General features: G+C 47.7%; 10 protein-coding genes across 10 annotated transcripts; 3 read left to right on the top strand and 7 right to left on the bottom strand.

The window, feature by feature from the left end:
• Positions 1-800: 800 nt before the first annotated feature.
• On the top strand, positions 801-3254 carry N7479_000866 (serine/threonine/tyrosine protein kinase MPS1; the record flags this gene model as incomplete). Its single annotated transcript, XM_057248564.1, has 1 exon — positions 801-3254. One exon carries the CDS (start codon positions 801-803, stop codon positions 3252-3254), a length of 2454 nt encoding a protein of 817 aa, XP_057112996.1.
• A 780-nt stretch (positions 3255-4034) lies between these two features.
• Positions 4035-5088, bottom strand: N7479_000865 (rRNA-processing protein NSA2; the record flags this gene model as incomplete). The annotated part of the gene is made up of 5 exons (XM_057248563.1): positions 4035-4050; positions 4109-4321; positions 4404-4946; positions 5002-5012; positions 5086-5088. 5 exons carry the CDS (start codon positions 5086-5088, stop codon positions 4035-4037), a joined length of 786 nt encoding a protein of 261 aa, XP_057112995.1.
• A 438-nt stretch (positions 5089-5526) lies between these two features.
• On the top strand, positions 5527-6312 carry N7479_000864 (mitochondrial 54S ribosomal protein bL21m; the record flags this gene model as incomplete). The annotated part of the gene is made up of 1 exon (XM_057248562.1): positions 5527-6312. One exon carries the CDS (start codon positions 5527-5529, stop codon positions 6310-6312), a length of 786 nt encoding a protein of 261 aa, XP_057112994.1.
• Positions 6313-6653: 341 nt separating this feature from the next.
• On the bottom strand, positions 6654-8564 carry N7479_000863 (GMC family oxidoreductase; the record flags this gene model as incomplete). Its single annotated transcript, XM_057248561.1, has 1 exon — positions 6654-8564. One exon carries the CDS (start codon positions 8562-8564, stop codon positions 6654-6656), a length of 1911 nt encoding a protein of 636 aa, XP_057112993.1.
• A 573-nt stretch (positions 8565-9137) lies between these two features.
• N7479_000862 (uncharacterized protein) lies at positions 9138-10337 on the bottom strand (the record flags this gene model as incomplete). Its single annotated transcript, XM_057248560.1, has 4 exons — positions 9138-9519; positions 9571-9947; positions 9997-10104; positions 10170-10337. The coding sequence occupies 4 exons, from the start codon at positions 10335-10337 to the stop codon at positions 9138-9140; spliced, it is 1035 nt and encodes a 344-aa protein (XP_057112992.1).
• Positions 10338-10954: 617 nt separating this feature from the next.
• N7479_000861 (VOC family protein) lies at positions 10955-12373 on the bottom strand (the record flags this gene model as incomplete). The annotated part of the gene is made up of 1 exon (XM_057248559.1): positions 10955-12373. The coding sequence occupies one exon, from the start codon at positions 12371-12373 to the stop codon at positions 10955-10957; it is 1419 nt and encodes a 472-aa protein (XP_057112991.1).
• Positions 12374-14337: 1964 nt separating this feature from the next.
• On the top strand, positions 14338-14771 carry N7479_000860 (uncharacterized protein; the record flags this gene model as incomplete). Its single annotated transcript, XM_057248558.1, has 2 exons — positions 14338-14451; positions 14526-14771. The coding sequence occupies 2 exons, from the start codon at positions 14338-14340 to the stop codon at positions 14769-14771; spliced, it is 360 nt and encodes a 119-aa protein (XP_057112990.1).
• A 711-nt stretch (positions 14772-15482) lies between these two features.
• Positions 15483-17602, bottom strand: N7479_000859 (putative C6 transcription factor (OTam); the record flags this gene model as incomplete). The annotated part of the gene is made up of 2 exons (XM_057248557.1): positions 15483-17214; positions 17292-17602. The coding sequence occupies 2 exons, from the start codon at positions 17600-17602 to the stop codon at positions 15483-15485; spliced, it is 2043 nt and encodes a 680-aa protein (XP_057112989.1).
• Positions 17603-18993: 1391 nt separating this feature from the next.
• On the bottom strand, positions 18994-19617 carry N7479_000858 (DNA-directed RNA polymerase II subunit RPB4; the record flags this gene model as incomplete). Its single annotated transcript, XM_057248556.1, has 3 exons — positions 18994-19121; positions 19235-19362; positions 19427-19617. The coding sequence occupies 3 exons, from the start codon at positions 19615-19617 to the stop codon at positions 18994-18996; spliced, it is 447 nt and encodes a 148-aa protein (XP_057112988.1).
• Positions 19618-20004: 387 nt separating this feature from the next.
• Positions 20005-21619, bottom strand: trm5 (tRNA (guanine) methyltransferase; the record flags this gene model as incomplete). The annotated part of the gene is made up of 4 exons (XM_057248555.1): positions 20005-20972; positions 21024-21101; positions 21160-21261; positions 21325-21619. The coding sequence occupies 4 exons, from the start codon at positions 21617-21619 to the stop codon at positions 20005-20007; spliced, it is 1443 nt and encodes a 480-aa protein (XP_057112987.1).
• Between the last annotated feature and the right edge of the window lie 400 nt (positions 21620-22019).

The following is a 22019-nucleotide window of genomic DNA, read 5'->3' as shown; positions in this document are numbered from 1 at the left end:
CTTTTTTAATCTTGTATAAAAGAACGAAAATGATATGCTGAGCTGGTTCTTTACCCGTGGGCCTTTTCCCTACTCTCATGTCTTCAAGTATATATGTCTCGGCCCCTACGAACAACTACCATTAATGTTTTTTTTTTTTTGCTTTTTTGTACACCATAAGGTGATGAAAATTAATTATTAGCAATTTCACTGCACTATACCCCGTAAAGGCTATATAGGTAAGCTAAGATGCACGACAAGTCCTCTATTTGGAGTATCTATATGGACTTTTAGTGGTCCGACAACTAGAGGCGACATCTTTATGTGATTTTCTTTTCTAGTTACAGTAGTTTGTTTGATGGTGAAATTTGATAGAAACATACACCTACACGATAATGTCCCTCTTGTCATTGCCAATTTTAACCTAGTAGTCTATAGAGCTGTGGACATACAAAGTCAAGTAGTAACTAACTATAAGTGGGGGTTGATCCGGCCGATCCCTTATGTGGTACGGAGTACGGACTGTGGCCTTTGGGGTCACTACAGGCATGATAACCCTCCTACTAGAACAAACCGGGGTATTATCAGACTAGAGCTGTGTCTATCTTTCTTTTCTGCAATTTCCTTCAAGCCCAGAATCACTTCTTTCATTGCTCTGGTATGTTGTGGGTTGAACGTCGCCATAGCAACAATAAACACGTGACTGTATAGCGCGCCCGCGACGGACTCTCGAGACTGGGCTTTCTCCAGGATCAACAAAACAATCGACAACTTTGGAGGGGGCCACATTGATCCACAACTTCAATGTAGGTATTATCGCCATGGCGTCCCCGAATTCCCTCCCAGCATACAACGAGCTGTACCGACAGCCACCTCGACCGATGTCCCGACCCGCGGTTTCACGCTCGGGTTCCAGACGGGTATCTCCATCAGCTTTGCCCAAACATTACTCTGGCGATAGCTCCGACGAAGAGGTACCGGAACCTAAATTTAGTGCTTCTGTAAAAGCCTTATTGCATGGAGATGGATTAGGTTCTTCGCCTCATCTACAAAAGTCACACTTATCGCACGAACCTCGAATTGGAATATCTAGACAGCAAAGCCGCTCACCCCGGAATTCGTCCCCACACGACTCATCTAATGGTAGCCCGGCTCCAAGAGTCGTTCGTATAGGGGCCATCTCATCCGGTTCTCGATTTTCACGCGAAGGCTCCCCACTATCAAATAGCCAGAGCGCAGAACCAGAGCACCACAACCGCCGCGATGATTTTATCACTCCCGCCCCACGCCAGCGCAGTGTTCGTATCAATGTTTCGCGCAGCAACACACAATCCCCTGCCTCTGCTTCGCCCTCCGGAAACCGCTCATCGGAACGCAACTCGGGTGATGAGTATGGTAGTGTAGATCGCTCGGATAGTGATCGGAAATCGCAATATGACGATGACCCAATGTCACGATATGGCCCTTCTTCTGCATTGCGGGGCCGTGGCGGCGAAGAAATCGCTCCACACAGCTCACTGCGTGTGAAGCGGGTTGGTCGACTTGCCGGCACTTTCTTGAACGGCCCTGCCCGGAGAGGCGTGCTACGACGCCAGAGCGAGGAAAGCAACGAGGAAAATCACCACTATCTCTCAGCCGACGGCATCCGAGAAGACATTGAAGGAGAGGAGGAGAATATCGAATACCGACCTCACAACCCAGCAAAACCCTCATCCCCCAAGGTGTCATGGGCTGACCCAAGTCCATCTCTCGTCCGTGAGCCTAATAGACCAGAATATCCGCTCCGCCCTGCTGAGGTTGAAGGACCGTTCTCGAGGTCATCTTCGCCAAAATCATATGGCTCAAAGTCCACCCCTGCTACATCAGAAATGTCTTCCAAATCCTCGATTGCGAAGGAACAACCTGTATTCAAGGTTCCTTCAATGCCGGCTTTGCCATCGGTACGTGACCAAGAGAATGAACCACCACCAACTTTCCGGCGCACAAAGCCCCAAGTATTGAATGTGTTGGATAAACCTGAAAAGTATAATGTTGTTTACGATATCGAGAAGAAGGACGCAGCGGAGACGCCAGCAACGAACTCTGCGCGAAAGATACTTGCCACGCGGAGCAACAACACCCCTCATAGGGCTCCTCCTCCTCCTCCAAAAATGTCAGTTCTTGAGACTGCTACTTCCACAGGAGGCGCATCGGCATCACAATCACGAAAAAAGAGGAGTCAAGTCGCTATCAATGGCAAGCATTTCACTCGACTTGATTGCATTGGTCGAGGCGGTAGTTCGCGTGTCTATCGAGTGATGGCTGAGAATTACAAGATCTTCGCTCTCAAGCGTGTCAATCTTGAAGATGTCGATCCAGTGACTTTGACTGGATATAAGGGTGAAATCGACCTGCTGAAAAAGTTGGAGAATGTGGACCGTGTCGTGCGCTTGTTTGACTGGGAGCTGAACAATGACAAACATGCTCTTAGTGTGCTTATGGAGATTGGAGAGTCTGATCTTGAAAAGATTCTCACATACCGCTTAAACGCGGAGGATGCTGTTTTTGATATCAACTTTACCCGTTTTTATTGGAAGGAGATGCTCGAGTGTGTCCAAGCTGTCCACGAGTACAACATCGTCCACTCGGATTTGAAGCCGGCCAACTTCCTCATGGTTCAAGGCCGGCTGAAGCTCATCGACTTTGGAATTGCAAATGCGATCCAAGATAATACGGTCAACGTTCATCGTGAACAGCAAGTTGGCACACCCAATTACATGTCCCCCGAAGCATTGGTTGATTCCAACGTGTCCCTCGGTCTGCCTGCAAGTGTTGGAAAAGTTATGAAATTAGGAAAACCCAGCGATGTCTGGAGTTTGGGTTGTATTCTGTACAAGATGGTCTACGGACAACCACCATTCGCAAAAATCGCCAAATATTATGAACGCATCATGGCTATTCCCAACCCCCGTGTACAAATCGATTTCCCAGCCTTTGGCGTCGGTGGCATTCCAGTGCCCCCTGGCCTTGTTCGGACTCTCAAGCGCTGTCTACAGCGCGACCAGACTCTCCGACCAACTATTGAGGAGATGCTTGGTCCGCGCGATCCATTCCTGCATCCAGATGCCCAGCTTGAGGGTGCTGTTCCGGTCACCCAGGACATGCTCGGCCGTATTCTGGCCAACGTCGTTAACCACTGCAAGGCCCGCGGTGTACCTAGGGAAGAGGAATTGGCTGCATGGCCAGCAGGATTCTTTGCAAAAATCAAAGCCGCCCTTGAAGAAGAAAATGCATGACAACACCCAACCACTCCTTTCACTTTATTTCCTTTGTCTTGACTGCCCTATTGGCGTTTTCTCATTTTCCATTCTTGGTTAGAACGACTTAATGACTGGTGTTGGATGTGTTGATCTTTTTCTGTCTGGGTCTGGTTGATTAATTTGCGGGATATCTGACTGTTTGTGTTTCTTTGCATTGTCTCTTCTCTTCCTTCTACATCATCCTTCGGGTTGTTTGTCTGCCCCAACTACGTTGCCTTGTGGTGGGTATTTCATGACGAATTTCGGTTCAGCGCAGCGTGTGTAAATGATTTCATTAGCCTTTTCTTTTTTTTTTCTTGCATCCGGATGGATACTGTTTCAGTGTCAGTGTTCCTGGAGTGACAATAACTCTCCATTTGATCAAATTGTTTATTTGACAACCTTCCTCTATCTTCTTTACTTGGATACTGCATGTTTCTTGCTCTGTGGGCTACTTGGAAATTGGATCAAGTCTTTGATCCATCATCTTATGATCTCTACAATGGAAATGCGGCTTGTCTTCATAAAATCATAGTTGATAAATTCCTGACTATCTAAAAACTAGCTGTGTCCATTCAAAAGCCAAATATGCGGAATACTTTTCGTTTGAAATCAATGGACTTGACTTTGCGCCATTAACACCGCCCAAGAGTAGAACAGTCTTGATAGACTGTATGTGTCAAGAAATGAAAATATAGAACTGCCTGAGCACGGAGGTATCAAAGACAGACGGGTTGGTTGTCTGCCGGGAATGTAGAGGAAGTGCTTGTGGTCAATTTAGACAAGGAGGACCCTAATATAGGTTAGTTTGAGATATAACATAAGAAATAAGAGTGATCGAAGGAACTTACGCATTAACACAACCATCGTTCTCAGGAGTGTTGGTCACCTGGGCCCACTTACCCCAGACAACCTTACCGGAAGTGGTAACGAGACCCAACTCGGAGACGTTGACCTCAATGATGGTTCCCTTGGTCAAGACACCCAGCTGGGTATAGAGAGGGTTCTGGGGGTTCTTCTTGACGGACAGGATGGGGAGTTGCACGGTGACAGCCAGCTCGGGACTGAAGTAGAAAAAGTCAATATACCATATCCAACCGAAATGAGCTGGAGGGTGAGCATTCTCCTCCCAGAGATAAAACATACTGTGTGACGTTACACTTCTTGTAACGCAGACCCATGGGGCGAATGAACCGCTCGTACTTGACGGGACGACGGGTGAAGTCGCTGCCAACGAAAGTAGGCTTGGTGATCATACGCTTCCAGGCCTTCTTGTGAGTCTTCTTTCCGGTGTTGATAACCTTGAACATCTCCTCTTCACTGATACCCTTGACCTTAGGCAGAGGGACAGCGAACTTAGCAGCCTTCTCATTACGCTTGTTCTTGATGGCACTGGAGAGGGCCTTGGCGTTGGTCTCCTGCGAGCGATCGAGCAGGTACTGGGGCAGAGGGGTCTTGGAAGGCTCGTCGGGTGCGGCGGACTTGACGTTCTTCTCCTCCTGGGCCCTGATGCGCTTCTTCATCTGAATCTTCTCCTTGTGGCGATTCTGCTGGTACAGCTTGGCCCGCAGACCACGCAGGTTCTGGGCATCGTGCGACGCCTTGTGTCCCTCACGGGCCTCACGCTTGCGCTTGCGCTCATCGTGATCAAGGCGCTTGCCGTGCTGCTTCTGCCAGCGCTCGATATACCTGGTGGGAAAATGTCAGTTGGAGATCGGGTGGTGGCTGGCGGGGAGAGACGAACTCGTTCTGAGGCTGTAGGTAGGAAAATAGTTAGTAAATTGATGGAATTAGACACTGAGAGATTGGAAAATTATTAAAAGCATACCATGATGAACGAAGAATGAACAACACAAGGTGAATGGGTGATGAAGTTCTTGCCTTGAAGATCTAATCGAGACCGAAAAAGTTGTGATGCGGAAAAGATAGTGAGACACGTGACGCTTCTTATCGGTAAGGCCGTTTCATCAACTTTTATAGATTCAAGGAATATTGTAAAAATTGGATATCAAAGAGTAGCAATTTGAAATAGGGATGATACAAGAGGTTTCTTTACAGTCACTACCAAAATATTGGCCTCTTCTCGCTCCAAATCTGCATCTTCAACTTGCATTGTAATCATCACGTGATACTACGGGTGACAGAGCGGCCATTTGCGCAAGTAGTGAATTTCTCTAGTTACGGGGAAACCGCTCTTCTATCTTGAATATCAACCACCACAAACCACTTCCACACTCGATCATTGAGCATTGGCAAGCGGTCAGTCAACATGTTCTCACGCTCTGCTCTCCGGAGCCTCGCCTCCGAACTGCGCTGGACTGCGCCGTCTACAATCTCATCCGCAGCTCCCCTGCAGCAACGAGCATGCCTTCACCAAAGTGCATCTTTGATGAATTCGCAACAGCCCCAGAGCCAATCGGCATCCAGCCACCCTGAATCACCTCTCAGCGCCACTCCCCGGGCACAAGATACCCAACCGAAGACTTACCAGGGCGTCACGGCCGCCAATTTCGACGAAAACACCATGACACCCCAAACACGCGCACACGTTCCCATTGCTAAGCAACCCGTTGCCCCGACCTTCAACTCCCCTCTCAAAGTGACAAAATCCCTCATGTCACAGCTCCCCCACCTTGCCGGCCAGAAGCCACACTACATCGTCGCTCAACTACACGCACGACCATACCTCTTGACAGAAGGTGATCACATCCGGTTGCCCTTCCTCATGCCCAAGGTTAAGGCAGGCGATATTCTGCGATTCAACCGTGCTTCGGCACTTGGATCCCGCGACTTCACAATGAAGGGCACACCGACTATCGACGAGCGTATCTACGAGTGCCGGGTCCGTGTGACGGGTGTGGACGCGGAGCCGCTGCGCATCAAGGAGAAGACGAAGCGGAGACAAAGACACGTTAAGCAGGCTAAGAGCAAGCACCGCTATACGCTCATGCGTGTTATGGATGTGCGTGTGAAGACGCCGGATGAGTTGTTGGCGGAAGGTGCGGTAGTCGTGGAAGACTCAGAGGATAGCTCAGTAATTGAACCCAGGTCATAATTGGGTTGTTCGGTGTTTGGGAGAAGCTTTTTTTGAGGCGAAAATGTGATGCCGGATCATGATCCGATAGTGGTTCGAGGTATTGACAGTACTATTTGGTCGAGATATGGTTTGATCTTTGGGCTGTTGGTAATTGTTTGCCGTGATGCATTGATATCTCTGCGGCATATTGTACGGATAGATGGATTTGGACTGTTCTCTGTATGCATTGTATTCTATAGTATTGAATTTTTTTTCTGAAGATCTCTCTATTGCAACCTTGGAATAGTGTAGGGCCTCTTTACACAGGCTCTTCCCAGTGCTTGGGTCGGCTTGAATTACCATCGCGTCAACACTGAGTTTCATCCGACAAAGCCCAATATCTCATCCGCAATCTTCTCAGCAAATGCATACACAATAGATTGGGGATGACCTGGCGGCAGAAATGGGAAACTACTGGCATCGACAACTTTCAGCCCCCGCACACCATACACATTGGCATGGCTGTCAACCACAGCCATCGTGTCATTCTTGCGTCCCATCTTGCATGTTGCTGACGCATGGTAAACAGTAATCATACTCTGATGGATGAACTCGAGGATCTGAGCATCAGTAGAAACATTAAAGCCTGGGAAATACTCCTCATGCTCAGCCACGCCTAGCTTAGCCAATTCCGCCCAAATTTGCCGTTGCCGCTTGAAACCCTGAATAGCAAGGTCTACATCGGTTGGATCTGTAAACCATTGCGGGTCGATCAAGGGTGGAGTGTTCATGCTAGGGCCGGCGAGACGGACTGAGCCTCGAGATAGAGGAGCAATCAATGCTCCACTGAGGGTTGCATACTGATGTCCATCCTTTGGATCGGCTGTGACTTTGTTGAGATTATAACCGTTGAATGCACTGACGGGTAACCATTCTAGTTCCGGCCAGTCAGGTGGGAAACTTGATAAGGCGAGACGAGATTCGCGAGTCAGGTTTGAGCGGAATGGGTCAGGCAATTTCTCCCAACTATAGTAGCCTGGCCCAAATATAGAAAGAGGCCCTGTGGCATTTTCTGTATATTGCTTCACATTAAGTGCTGCGATAGTTGCGTTGCTGGCTGAGGCTGAAGTTGTGAGAACATTCACGCGGTGTGAAATCGGAAATGTTGGGTGGTCTTGCATGTTCTGGCCCACGCCTGGGAGGTTCTTGATACAGGGAATGTTAAAGCTACGCAGATGGTCGCATGGTCCAATGCCCGAAACCATCAGTAGCTGAGGAGACTGAAAGGCACCGGCTGATATAATGACTTCGGTGCGAGCATGGAGTGTAAAGTTGACCGATCGAGTGCCAAAGGTGCCTCCAGTCGATACTTGGACCCCTGTTGCGTGCTTATCATCGCGGTCAAATAAGATCTTTTGCGCCATGGTATTCTTATACACTGTGGGTCCGACACCTTTGCTCAGCACGGTCTGAAGGAAGCTGGACTCGGAGCTGGAGCGATGTGCATTTCGCGGGTCGATGGTATAGGTCACAAAGGCAGAGCCAAGCAGTCCACCGCTGTTGAATCCATCAATCTGCTTCATACCAAGGGCGAGAAATGCCTTCTGGCACCATGTTCCAAATGCATGCACAGCATTGCTAAAGGAGACCTCTAGGGGCCCTCCTGTAGGACTGAATGCATCTGGAGTCTGGCTGTTCGTGGAATTGCCGTATAACGCCTGGTTGGGAGGAGTATAGTGAACAGACTTTTTGAAGTACGGCAATAAGCGCTCGAATGTGTAGCTCTGGTCATCTACCTCATCGGCCCAGCGCTGCATGCTGTCAATCGTCGGCCGTTGATAGAGCATGTAGTTCCTAGCCGAGGAACCTCCTAAAGTCTTGCCTCGGGCATAATGCAAGACCCGGCCTCCCGATCCAGGCTGGGGCTGCGTACTGAAGCCCCAGTCGATGAGCGGCTGGTAGTCTGTTGGGTCTGAGCCTGTGTAATGGCTGGAATATCCAGGAACTGTGGAGTAATTGCCATTGTCGGTTTCATAGAAGCCGCCCGCCTCAATAACTGCAACGCTCACGGTTTGATTCTCTGCCAAACGACTTGCAATTGTGAGCCCGGCATTGCCTCCGCCAACGACCACATAGTCGAAAGTCGCATTCGCGCCAGAAATGCCGAAAGACGTGCCAAGCAATGACCCCGAATTACCGTAGGCAAAGAGGTTCAAGTTCGGCGGAGTCGCCGATGCAAATCCCAGCAGGGATGAGGCGAGGAGAGCACACACAATATCAGTAGGGTGCATCACTGGAGCAGGTGGCTAGATTTAGAATGCTGTCGTGAAAGAAAAGAAAAATGTCTACGGAGTATGTTGCTGTAGATTGAAAGCACACACCGATCATTCAGATATCACATGAGCTCGCGCATGAGTAACCTTGGAATTTTCTTGTGCATATTGGATACATCCAGCCGGTGGGACCTTCTTTGGACCTTCCAATGGTATTTCGTGTGAAAGGAAATTTCGATAGAAAGCGCATTATTAGGGGGTTCCCTCTGTGGCCAAGAAAGGAACAAAACCTATGTACTCCGTATGCACCGCAGGGAATCGTTGATGCAACATTTATATGGTTTCGGGTTTAGGGTCCAAATGCTTGAAATGAAATAATTGGAGGTTAGAAAAGTTGTTAAAACAAATCTTTGAATATAAAAAATAAAATGATGCAATGATATATCTTGAGACCTGGGTATCATACAACAAAAGACCACCACTATAACGCCAACAAGACCTAGTAAAGATTCCTCACAAATGCAGCTGCAGAGGCCGCTCTGTTCGCTCTGTGCATCCTATAAAGACTCCGACTCAGGATGCTGATGAGTTTCATTGAAATGTTGGACTGCGATATCCACCCGACAATTCATTTAGCTGGCGTATGGAAGCGGGACGGTTGTGCTGTTGTGTCGAACAAGATGGATTACGGCTCATGGAGCTGCTTTCCTCATCACAGAACGACCTTCGGCCAGATATTGAGGGCCGATTCTGGGCGAAAACAACATCAGCGCTATTATTTCTAGTTGAGGCTACTTTTGTTGCGCCATAGAACCGGCGAAAGAGAGGTCGAAGCGTTGGAAGACAGGCACATATTATCCCGACGGATTGCTCAACCGTGGACCAAGTGGCCGGGACAAGGCTTGTATAGGTCGGATCGGGGATGACTGCTGATTTGACACTGACTATACGGAGAATCGAGACGATACAGACGCTGGTGTATAGTTAGTGATATATCCCATTTTGATATGCGAAAGAAACCTACAAGCCACCAAGTAAGAAGATTCCGGATAGAATAAACTTTTGTCGAGTCGTTGTATTTAGCCGCCAGGCCATTGGAAATGGGAGGCAGAGCACGATGAAATCAAGGACCATATTCCCAATGCCATTCGCACGGAAGAATGTCACTTCGTTGATGCAACGATCCGGCTCGCGTGTATCCCATGCTTTGGATAGTGGCAAACATCCCACAAGCGCAGTAAGTGAACATGCGATAAAGTAGGCAACAGCCAGAAAGGCAACGACCCAGATGGCCCAACGAAAGCTTCTGACAATACCGAAAATGCGATAGAAGAGAAGCAGTAACGACGCCTTAGTAAAGACGGTATTGGTGAAGTATAGAACTTGAACAGCTGTGAAGCTCTGTATACTGGTTAGAAATTGTATTGATAGCCAGGTTTGGATGGAATACCTTTCCAAATTCATCAAGTTTATCTTGTGACACATATTGAGCGTGATGACCATAATCGTACAACGCAACCTGCGCCCATCGTAAAGAATCCATAGCCCAATTGATCGTCTAGCCTCGTTACCTCGTGTGTTCGTTTTGGGATTGAGACACTAAAGCTCAAGGGCATCACTTACTAGAGCCCCCACAATGGTATAGTCATCCCACCACAGGCTAGCACGAGCGATATGACGGGCAATAAATCGCAAGATTACGCAAATGGTAGCCGGGATAATGCTGACAATTGTACCAACCAGGATGCGCCATGAAATATCATCATTTGGCTGATCCTGAACTGGTGCCATGGAGGCAATTTCATTAGCTATAGAAGAAGCAGTTCTTCATTTCCAACACCACCCATTTATAGGAGGATGTACTTTATTTACTCCTCCTGATGGATATAGGATACAATCTGGAAAGAGTCTGGAGAAACTGGAGCCGATCGCTGGAGCCGATCGATGTGCACGGTCATGTTGCAGGGCCTTTTGCTTTTCTTCCATTTTGCAAAATGGATATTGTCCGGATCGGGCGACATGATCTCACAGCCCGAATGTCAGCATCATCAATTGTAATTGGTCTTGGCGGAATTAGGCGAATCACGATTCACCGTTTCTAAAAGACCATGAAGATTGCAGATCGTACGTATGTTCTGGTTTGAATGTTCTCAAAGAATAATTTAGTTGAGAGGGACATTCCACAGGGCTTGGAAGAGCCGAACAAAATGATCTATAACATTGGATTTTCGCGTTGAATGAAAAGCTAATAATATCCTAGTCAAGATTAAATAAAATGATTCAATATGCTCTGCTGGAAACATGAATATAAAACTAACACTAGAAATTTGAAGCCATGATCTGCCGAAAAGAATATAGTAGAGTGTTCAAACATTGAAACAGGCGCTATTAGTATAAAGCGATTCATCCTATATAACCTCCCTTAACTGCAGTTTCTGTCGGCAAATTTCCAATGATTTCTGTTGCATTACGGCATATAGATGGAACTCATCAGCCACACATGCCCCAAGGAGCCGCTGGAAACCATCGAGGTCCGGATCCGCGCTCATAATCAATTGCTTGGACTGGGAGACACCACCCAAGTTGGAATTGAAAATTCCTCCCGCAGATAAAGGAAGGAAGTCTTCGTATGTGATAGGCTCATAACTCAGGATCTGCTTGTCGAGGAGATCCTGAAGTGATATTGGATGCAGTTTTTCCTCCGATAATAGGCTTTCGTTAACCGACTGGTCATTCGGTGATGTCAAGCGATAGATGAAATATCCCAGTCTCAGATCGTGAAGCTCTGACAGGCTATCGGGAAACTCTTTGAAGCGCTCTGCCAGTAGCGTGTCATAGGCCTCTCCTTTCAGCCCATTCTTCGCGGCTTCTGCATTGACTCGGTCCAAGATTTGATCATAAAGCTGGCGTCCTTCTCGAGTCAAAGCATAGCCTCGTTGCTCCACTTCGCCAAATCGTGCTGTGTGGGAGCCCTTCACATAGGAACCAGACGGATCCTTGAAATAGACAGTTTCCTCCAGCGCCTTGAAGCTTGTCTGCCGCAGAAGAATTGGGCACGATCGTTTCGGTGGTCCCTCGATACGCTCTTTGACAGGCATTCCGTGATCCAACATCAGTTTCTGTACAAGATCGATATCAATCGTTCGAGGCGTTAAATGGTTGATATGGGAGCTGGGAAAAGAGACGACGTCCGCAATCAGAGGATGCTCAGCTTTCAGCTCCTCGTATTCTTCAAAGGTGACTGTTGCTTTCGAGTGCCACCTAAATGTCTCCAAGCCATTGCTGATGAGCTCTGTGCATTGATCCGATGCCAAGAAGCCCTGGCTTTCCGCAATATCCAACAGGGCAAGAAGTCTGGGTGTGAATATATTTCTTTGGTCCAGCGCTTTCTGCGCTAGTTTCCGAGTTCTTTCTGTCAACAGTTCCATCCGCAATACTGTCGTGAACACGCGAAATGGGTTCTCGTCGAGCGCCTCTTGGGTATTTGGTCGGAAGGCTGTGGCGTGCATGGGGAATCCAGCGAGGCTGAGGTCGTAGTAGCCCACAGGATGCATTCCCATCACAGCAAACATACGCCGAATTGTAGCCAGCTCATGGGCTGTGCCCAGTCGGATGGCTCCGTGTCTCTCAACGCGATGCCGGGCGGGTAGAACATCATCTGGGTTTATAACGTGGTTACCCTCGATATTGTGGCTGTCTTGAACTGTTTTCGCGTCTGCATTCCAGACTACATCTATTAGGTCGCCGTAGAGAGGAACTTCGCTCTTGTACATTTCTGAAAGGGCATGACAGAAGTGCGCTCGCAAAACGTTCTGGTCGTAGGCCATCTTGGAGGGTTGTTTAGAGAGATTATTTGACTGGATAATGAATGTCGAGGAGCATAGAGGGTCGGTAGTAGTGTATTAGGATTGAGTAGGAATGAAGGCTGATACGAACTGTAGTATTGAATTGGCCAAGCCCCATTTTATATATCTGTGAAGGTGCATGGAATGTCACTAGAGAAAGCAGCTGATCTCGACTCGCCATGCTTACTCGTTGGTTATCTCCGTCGGGGTAAGCCACAGATAGATAACTCCCCAGACTGGGCTACTATATCCGTAAACCCGCCCCAAAAGTCAAAAATCAACCTGAACATCTCATATATCTCTATGTATCTATGTATCTTTGTATCTACTATATTTATAGATAGATAGATAGATAGAGAATTTCCTATCCTATACAACCAAAGGTACTATAATATGATAAGCTGAAAGTTCATAGTAATACAGAGGGGAGGGTAGTATATCTTATACAACACATCTATTTTGTTGATGATGGTATGATTTAATAAAAAGATCGGGTTTATTTTCCATTTTCGGTAGTTGCGGATATATGGATACTTTCCCGGTAGAACTATACATCAACAGGAATCTTAATCGTCCCAAACAGCTGCAGATGCAGGCCCATTAGCACGAAATCATTTAACGGCGAGTTCAATGTCAATAGGAGGCGAGATCGTCTCATCAGCCGCAACATTGCCTACACGGACACATGGATTGTCCCTCGACACACCATGGTCTATTCTAGTATAACATATTGATCTAACAAGATGACGGGGACTCCTTACTTTAGTTTCCGGCAACGGCACAAACACAACGTGTATAAGTATTCAGATGAGCGCTGACCCCATTATCGAACTATATGTACGTAGAGAGTATGTTGCGGACACAAGAGTTCGTACGGTCAGCTGGCATGAGCCCAAATAAGAGAAGCGAAACTGGGAACCCAATTTGGTCTGCGTATACTATTAGTCATAGCTTCGTGTATTATATGAAGAAATCGCCCACCTGCTATTCGTGGAAATGGTGAGAAGGATCATGCTAAGAAGCCACAGGAACTTGAAACTACTGTCCGTTACAACAGTGATCTCGGAGGCTGATCTATATGATATGAGGGGGGAAAGGGAGGAGGAAGATGGATTTAACAGTGAGAGAAGGGCAGCATCATGCATCTGGACTTGGTTAACGAACAATCCCAATAAGGTGCATATGTATATAGGCAGGCACTAGTATGTTTGGGCTTTCAGCAGAAGGATCCTCAGGCAAACAACTAGATCACCTGCAATGGTCCTCAAACAGAATAGGATCAATATTTTTCTTCAAAGCGAGAGATTTGGGCTATTCAGCATATTGGAAAACGGGTGTCTAATTAGTTAAACATTATGTATTTATACCCGTCCACAGGTAGACTTCATCCATATCCTCTTCCAGATGCCCTTTTGTACATCTTTCTAGTCTTTCAAAAGGTTCTTGGAGTGTTACGATAATCTATGCTACATAAATCTATATATTATAAATACTGTTATATTGTTATACTGACCTCATCACGGAGGCTCAGAATGACGGTGTGAATGTGTTCAGGGAGCGCACCTGCCCAGGCGTACAATGAGACCTTGGAGATCCCCAATTATCTCCAAGCCCCTGACTAACTGACAACACTGCCCATATATGCAGACGATAGGATCTTGAAACCCCGGTTCCTTTGATGACACCTCTAGTGATGAAATCCATCCACAATTTGATATCACCACAGAGGATCGAGATGACAGTGCCGATACGCTTGAAGTCAACAATGACCGGGATCATAATCTATTCGCCGCTGATGTTAAAGGAGACCTGGTCTTCTCGGACTCTGGTTTCCGTTCATTTCACATGTCCTGCTTAAAGACGAGGACCAGCCGCCTAGACGGTTGGTGACCGGGATGAAGTAGTCACGCTTGAATCCAAGTCTTACACGTCTCCCACTTCCTTCCATGGTACGCGTCGACGTCGAACGTGTGATCAAGTGCAAAGAGGGTGATGGTATGCAAATGCGACTCGGAATTTTCGACCAGATCCAGTCAATCAACTCGGCTCTTGCTATGAACGTAAGTTGCATTTGCTTGTTTCTTTTTTCTATGAATACGTATTCGTCGAGCATTACTAACTTCGTCTTTCTCAGGATTCTACCCAAGAACCGCGGATAGTCGACGATGCCCTCAAATCCATTATTGCGGGCAAGGGAGTCTCTGCGTTATGTGAGCTTGTTTTCGGGAATGCAAGTTCTAGAACACCTACGTTTGGTCGAGATAGGCTGCTTTCGATGGTCTGCATCAGCATGAAGAGATTGAAATACCACCAGAGATCATGTACCAGCCCAGCCAACGCCGAAGTCGACCTTGCTACATACCCTGCGCTTGGGTGTTAGTTTATTCAGTCATACACATAGCGATTAAACAGCCAAATCGTGGGCGATACGTGATTCCGTCTACAACGAAGAGGTCTCTTATTTGGTCTCGATGGATCCAATGCGAACCTAGATCATCAATGACTTCAGATTCTCCGTGGATAGCGCTCTTCGCTTTCTGTTGCTTTCCATTCACTGGGTATTTCAGAAAGGATTTTGATACCGTCTTTCTGCAGACTCGAGTCATACACCCTAGGAAAACAGCCAAACATCAAGCCAGAAACGAACATCGCTGTCAGAAGAGATCATTTCTACACTGTCCCTAAAACAGCCGCAAAATTCATCAAAAGAATAAAATCATAATTCGTCATCCAATCTATATACATAATCGATGTCTATAAACATTGGCGGAAAAGAAACCCAAAAAGCACGAAACACAATAATCCGGTCCAATCTAGATATTCCAAGCCAGGGTAATTCCGTCGTGACAAAGTAACTGGTTTTAAGTCTGCTGTGCAAGCAGACTCGGTACATGGGGTACATGCACCCATAATCAATAAAATTTCAAATTAAATCAAGCGCTTCATGTCAGAAAATCAAGAACAAATTCCCAAGAAAACGCCGCAGTAGAAGGGGAAATCATGACAAGACGTGAGGTAAATGCGAGGTCGGGGCGGATTTTAGAAGTATAGATGGAGCCGAACCCAGGAGAGATAGTAGAGGTGAAGGTTATCACAGCGGCGCCATGGAAGCTTCCCCATCCTCCATATCACTAACAGACGTAGCTGGCGATGCAAGCCCCGACATAACCGAGCTCGAAGGCCCGGCGCCGGCCGCATCCATCATAGCATCATCGTAAGAACCAGTAGCCGTAGACGGCATGCGCGGTGGGGCATTCTTGCTATTCAACGCCATGAGCTCTGCGATTCCGGGCTTCGCGGGGACGTGCTTATGCAGCGCGGTGGCATTATCGAGACTTTGTAGAGCGAAGCCCATGAATTCAGCGTTCTTGTGGCTGACACCTAGAGTCCAGCGGTATTCACACAGTCGGACGCGGTAGAAGTCTGCTTCTTCGTTTGTCGGGGCAGTAATGCGCAGGAGCATGCCGAAGGAGCCAATGAGGGAGAAGTTGGTTCTGGCCGAGGCGGGCCAGAAAGAGCGGAGATGAGCGGGGCGGAGACGGTTGACGAAGTCCATTGCGGAGATGAGGCGGGTTTTGGCGGCGGAGCGGCAGATGTGCGCGAGGTACTGGTCTGTGCCTTCGGCGAGGAGGGAGCGGACGATGCAGCGGTGGAGGGTTATTTCGGTGGCGAAGTAGGCGAGGTGGAGGGCGCCGTTGCGGGCGTGTTCGTCTGTGATTGTTTCGACGAGTTCGCCGGTGGAGGTTTCCATCTTGAGTGATGGTGGGAGCGAGGAGAACCAGTCCTTGAGCCGGATTTGGGCTGGTTTGGCCTTTTCTAAGATCATGCGTGTACGCTGGTTTCCGGCGGCGGAGAACTCTTCAATGGCGTGCAGTGTGTAGAATCGGTCGAGAATGTCGGAGAGGATGGTTGTTAGTGCGACCATGTGGCAGAAGAGGAGAGGGCCGTGGCCGACGGCGGTTTCATCGTGTGATGAGTCAGTGCCGGAGGCAAAGGCGTCTGAGAAGTCCTGCTCCACGAGATCCTTGACTGTCCAATTGAAGGCGAAGATATGTGAGGGGCGGCCGTGCACCAGCGACGACCATTTATCCTGCATATACAAAGCCCACGCGAGCCGTTTCCGCAGACCCTTCTCCCAGGTCTCCATGCGCCAGTTCGTGCAGTCCTGATGCAGGCCCAGTTCGAAAGCGGCTGTAACCAGCTGACCATTTAACGATGCCGTAGCTAGAGTCGATTTCTGTGTCAGCAGGAGCCCGGCTTGGATAGTCGAGACACTGGGGAATTGCAAGGACTCCATCAGCAGCTTCAAGGCGGAAGCCTCCAGCCGTGCGGCATCGGGTTTGCGTGCAGTTTGCGAGGTGGCACCGACGTCGACGAACTTCAATGTCAAGACGTAGACTGCGGCGAGTAGGAGTGGTGAGAGGTTACGACGCTCACGGTATGATTGGCGGAATGCTTCTTCTATCAAAATCGGGAACGAAGGGTGTACATGGTCGAAGAACTTCTCGATGAGTGTTGAGCCGTAGGGAGCGACTAGACTCTCAATGGCATCGAGTGACAGGGCCTGTGAGTCACCGACGGGTACGGTATCGACAACGCGCATGAAGGTGCCATCGTCGGCACATCTCCGTATGCGGGAGTTCGAAACGGTACATTCGTCATATTGGTCTAGTGGTAGATAATCCAGTAAGGTCGGTTCCAGCTCGGTGGTCATGCCAATATGCTGGGTTGACTGGTTAAAGAACCCGGGGCGAATCATGTTCACTGCTAGCGGGTGAGACTCGGTCTCCGGAGCAGAAGGAGCCGGTTGAATTGTGGAGGGTCTGAAGATTGTTAGAACATCATCTTTCTGCCTCTCTCTATAGCTGAAGTATATATCCCCCAACTGGAATTTCCATACCGCTTAATTGATTCTGTAAGTTCCGGTTCATCCAATTTCCTCTTCTTGGATGGCAGTTCGGATTGAGTGAGGCTGAAAGTACACTCCTGGCGGTGAAAGTCGCATGAGTAACATTTATTGACCATTTCGTTCATTGCACATCTGCTCTTTCTGCGGAGACAAGCGTCACAGCTAGCTCCATTCCGTACGCGGGGAAGGTTCGAGTTGACGGAGATGGGGGATGGAGAGAGCGTTGGGGTCGAGGCCGTCTTTCGGCGAAGATCAGGTGAATGGGCTTGGGAATAGCCTGACTGAATGATAACGGTAGCCATATGTGGAGCTAGTCAGGGTAAGATAGAAAACGATAGGGTCCGGAGTTTCCTCTCTCCGCAATATCTCTCTATCTAGGGATCTAGGGATCTCTAGCGTCAATCACTTTTTCTGAATATATACCGAGTCAGTCATTGGATAAGAATCATAGTGATAAGACACACATACGCTTATCAGGTAAGAAAGAAAAAAAAAAAAAAGGGTGTTATCTTGAAAGATCACGATAATCCCAAGCCGGCACCGGAGATCTATAATATATATAGATCTTATATATATTCAAGCACATGAACCTGCAAGTGATTGTAGCAGGATGAGATACTGTATAGTTCGCTCCGTCATTCCTATGGGAAATTCCGAGAGGAAGAGGAAGAGAAAGGGAAAAAGTAATGTATGCCCGGAATATAATGCGATGACATCTACGATCCAAGTAATATGTAATGTAAACTACGGGTTTATACCTGTGAGAAGATCATGTCTTTTGCTCTCGTAACAAAAACTAAATGCAATTAAGAAGAAAAAGGGAAATTATGACACTTGGAATCGTTCAAAGATAAGTCGGACTTTGCTGATTGGTTATGAAAGGAGACATGGCATTACGTACAATATCCATTAGGTCAGCATCTTCATTATATATTTAACATACATATAGCTATATATATACCTAGTTATATACAAAAGTACAAAGTAGTCGAATAGAAATCAAACTAGATCAAATAGTTAGATAATAAGAATATAAGAATATTATTTAATCCCCCTTTGCATGGCATTCTGACTGGTCAAAAGGGATATCCCGAACCAATCATCACCCAGTGATAACGGTCTTGCACCTGACCAATCACATTGTATTCTTCTACTAAAGTCGCAGTAGCGCCCGAAGTCTCAGAGAAGGAGACTGTGGGGTGTTTATACTTTGGGTATAATGTGGAGGTGCAATATATGCATGTGTGTACGGAGTACTATATGTGTACTATATGTGTGCTATATATGTGCTATATGTGTACGTTGAACATTCCAAGGTCTACTCCGTACTCCGTAAATATGCAATGTATCTGTATCATATTCCTGAAACTTCCTATTTAAGCTAGTTCAACCCGGAGTCAATCATTCCTTCCCCGGTACTTCAAACGGAATGGAACGGCCTTGGCTTAACAGCCTAGAGTGTAATAAGAAATGAGTGGCAATGGTTGGCTCGGGAGCATTTCTATTATGAATCATCAATTCCCCCATATGTACCTATGGTATGTTAATCCGTCGGATTCTCCATTGGGAAATCCTGAAATTCAGAAAAAAAAAAAAAACAAACGCCTTGAAAACTCCATGCTCCTAAAATGAGAAACCCCCATTCCAACGGTGGAAATGCGATCAACTTGGCTTGGTATCCGGGGGTTTTTTTTTACTCGGTGAAGTTCCGCAGCTTGGTCAGCTCATCCAGCAATTCTTGCAAGTCTCCATCGGAGATCTTGTTCTGAAGACTAGGGATGAGAGACTTGGCTTCCTCGGCATTATCGCAACAAAGACTACCTGTTCAGAGGAAGATCCAAGTCAGTAAAATCCAAGTCACTTTTTTTCCTCTTCAACAAAATCCAGGTACAAGTACCATGGATTTGCATGGGGGAGCACGAAACAAAACTCACCCAGCTGCGACCGCTCAAACATCTCCAGCTCCGTGTGAGAATTCAACAGACGTTCGACCGCCTTGATGTTCTCCTCATCCTTGAACCGGGCAAACACATCCAGGTAATCCAACGTCTTGGTCAAGTTTCTGTAGAAAAAAACATCACAGATAAGTATTCCATCGCGATCTCGATATCGGGTGGTCCACTCACTCCGGCTCTTCGTATTTGTTCCCCCCACGCCGCTTATTCTCCAACACTTTGTGGATAACAAGTCGGGCCTCGGAAAGTGAGAGGGTGTGTGTGTTTTGATCAGCGCCCAGCTTGAGCGTGGACGAGGCTTCGAGCTCGCCTTGCGGCAGCGCGCGCTTGCGGTTCGTAGGTGGGGGCAATTGCACACTCATTGTGCAGTTTGGGGGAAATTCTGTGGGTTCGGGTATGCGGCCTAGTGCGTCTGAATTGAATGTATCGATGAAAAAAAAAACTTGTTCGAAGCTATTTCGTCAACGCCGTGGATCTGCTGTAAAGAAGATGAGGTGACCTATTTAGCGCGAAACGTTGATCTCTGCAGTTTGACATCCGGCATTTCAAGGCGGTGACGCCGTTACCGCCTCTATCTTCAGAAAACAATGAAATCCCGAAGCCAAAGTCATCTACATATCCATTATTACTACTAATACTATATGCATTCAAAGTTTCTTAGAGTACCAGAGTCTTATTTTTGTCAATGGACCAAGTAACAAGTCCCAAACGCCTCACATGCAGTCATGCAGCTATTCAACTATGCAACTCTATACCTTCCGAAAAGCGACCTCCCGAGGCAGACGGAAGCTAGCACAGAACATCTGCTTCTTGGGACTAACCAGTCTCACATTGTGAATAGCAAGTTCCACTTCCTGGTTACCCTTGCCTCCCACACAGTCATCAACAGTAATCTTGTACCCGAGACGCTCAGACATTCTCTCGCAGATATCAATGTGATCATCCACTTCGTTATCGGAGTGTCCCGAGAAACAGTAAACATGGACCATGGGCAGTTTCTGCTCCGTATTGGGCGCAAACCGTTGTTCCTCCCCAACATACAGCCCGGGGAAGGCATCAAGGAATTCAATGGCCGTAGCAGGCAGGTTCATAACATAGTGATTGACAATGTTAGGACGGGTGTATATCTTCGGCGCGGGTAGCGGGGCCCCTTCGCCTTTCGCAGCCTTACGCTGCTTCTCTCTGCCCACCTTGGGTTGGATAGTGATGGTAAGAGGTTCGGCCGCGAGCAACGACCGACCCGAGGAACGGATAAACTCCCGACCATCCTGGTTGAAAGGCGTAACGAAATCTTGCACCTTATTACGGGTGACAGCATCCTGCATAACCTCAAATCCATGCGGGTTGAGATCGTTGGCCCAGACGAAGATCTTCTTCCGGCCTGCCGGCACGGCGAAGGGGCCGACGCCGGCCATCACGTCGCAGACCATTTCGCTGGGCTCGAACTTCTCGACCAGCCGGCGGTGCTCGGTCTCCAGGCGGCTGTTCCAGTAGACACGGGCGTAGTCGAAGCGGAATTCACAGTCCTGCTCATGCTGGATGACATTAAGGTCATTTTCGCCTGCTAGCAGTTCGAATGGGAAGGTGCGGAACTGGCTGTGGGAGCCGACGTCTTCGGTCTTATTGATGACTGTGCGGATCGTTGGGTTCTTATCCATAAGAACCTCGGCAACTATGTGCTTATATGGCAAGTATTGGGAGCGGAGATTTAAGTGCGCTGTTTTTCGTCAGTATTGCGGTTTATAGTCAGTGACTCAGACGAACATACAGACATGCCCCACCTGAGTGAAGCCTTGAGGAATCTCTTCCATCAGGTCCTCAGGTAGAATTGATGAGACGATCTCAGCTACGAAAATGTTAGTATGATATACTTCCTTGAAAAGAAAACACGATGGCAAGCATACCGTATGACCAATGGTCATATTCCAATACCAATTCATAAGGTCCCAAAGCGACCGTTCCCTTATTTACGAGTTCATTGACAGTAGGCGACCATGTTGCCTTATCTGTAAACTCGAATTAGAACCTATCCATCAAGATTGCGGCCGGTCCAAGCCCAGTAAACCTACCATCAAACTTCAGGTCTTCGCGCAACAACATAGCCTTCCACACCTTGCCATCTTGATCTGTCACCTCACGGACAGAGCTAATGCGTGGCACAAGGAGTATATCACGGCTCTTGGTCAAATCCTTCCGCACGTTCGAAATATCGCTTGGTTTAAAAATTCGGGCGACGGAGAGGGGCACGTTTCGTCGGAAAAATGACCGGTCGAGTGTGCGCATGGCACGGTTCACAGGAGGTCGGAACATGGCGGGGGTCTCGTGGAGAGTGGCCTGCTTGGAAGCGTCGTCTGTCGGTTTCATTGGAAGTAGAGGGTGTTTATTTTTGGCTTATTCGGGATTGTCTCCTTGTTCGAAGCTCGAGGCGCATTGCGGCGCGATAATTTATTTCTTATCAGCCACGTGACGCCCTTATCTAGATCTAGATCTATCTAGATCCCAGATGTGGAATGTGTCGGAATCAGGCTTAATACTAATTTTTTTAGTGTTGTGATAATTGCGTCAAGATCTATCTTGGCCCACTGAGTAGTATCAATATACGGGATCTTTTACGACGACTGAGTGTGGTAGCGTGGTCAAGTCATTTACTAGACTGATAAAGCTCATCATATTTTCTCATTTGAGCATCCTGGTTTTGTCTGATGAAACAGGGTTATTATTTCCCTGCTTTACAAAATGTTGAAACGATAACACAATAATCGCA

The sequence above is a fragment of the Penicillium vulpinum genome (assembly GCF_028829585.1).
Source record: "Penicillium vulpinum strain IBT 29486 chromosome Unknown utg000001l_segment0_segment0, whole genome shotgun sequence".
NCBI classification, from domain to species: Eukaryota; Fungi; Ascomycota; class Eurotiomycetes; order Eurotiales; family Aspergillaceae; genus Penicillium; species Penicillium vulpinum.
The sequence above is the reverse complement of the archived record's forward strand: the minus strand, read 5'-3'. Positions and strand labels throughout refer to the sequence as shown.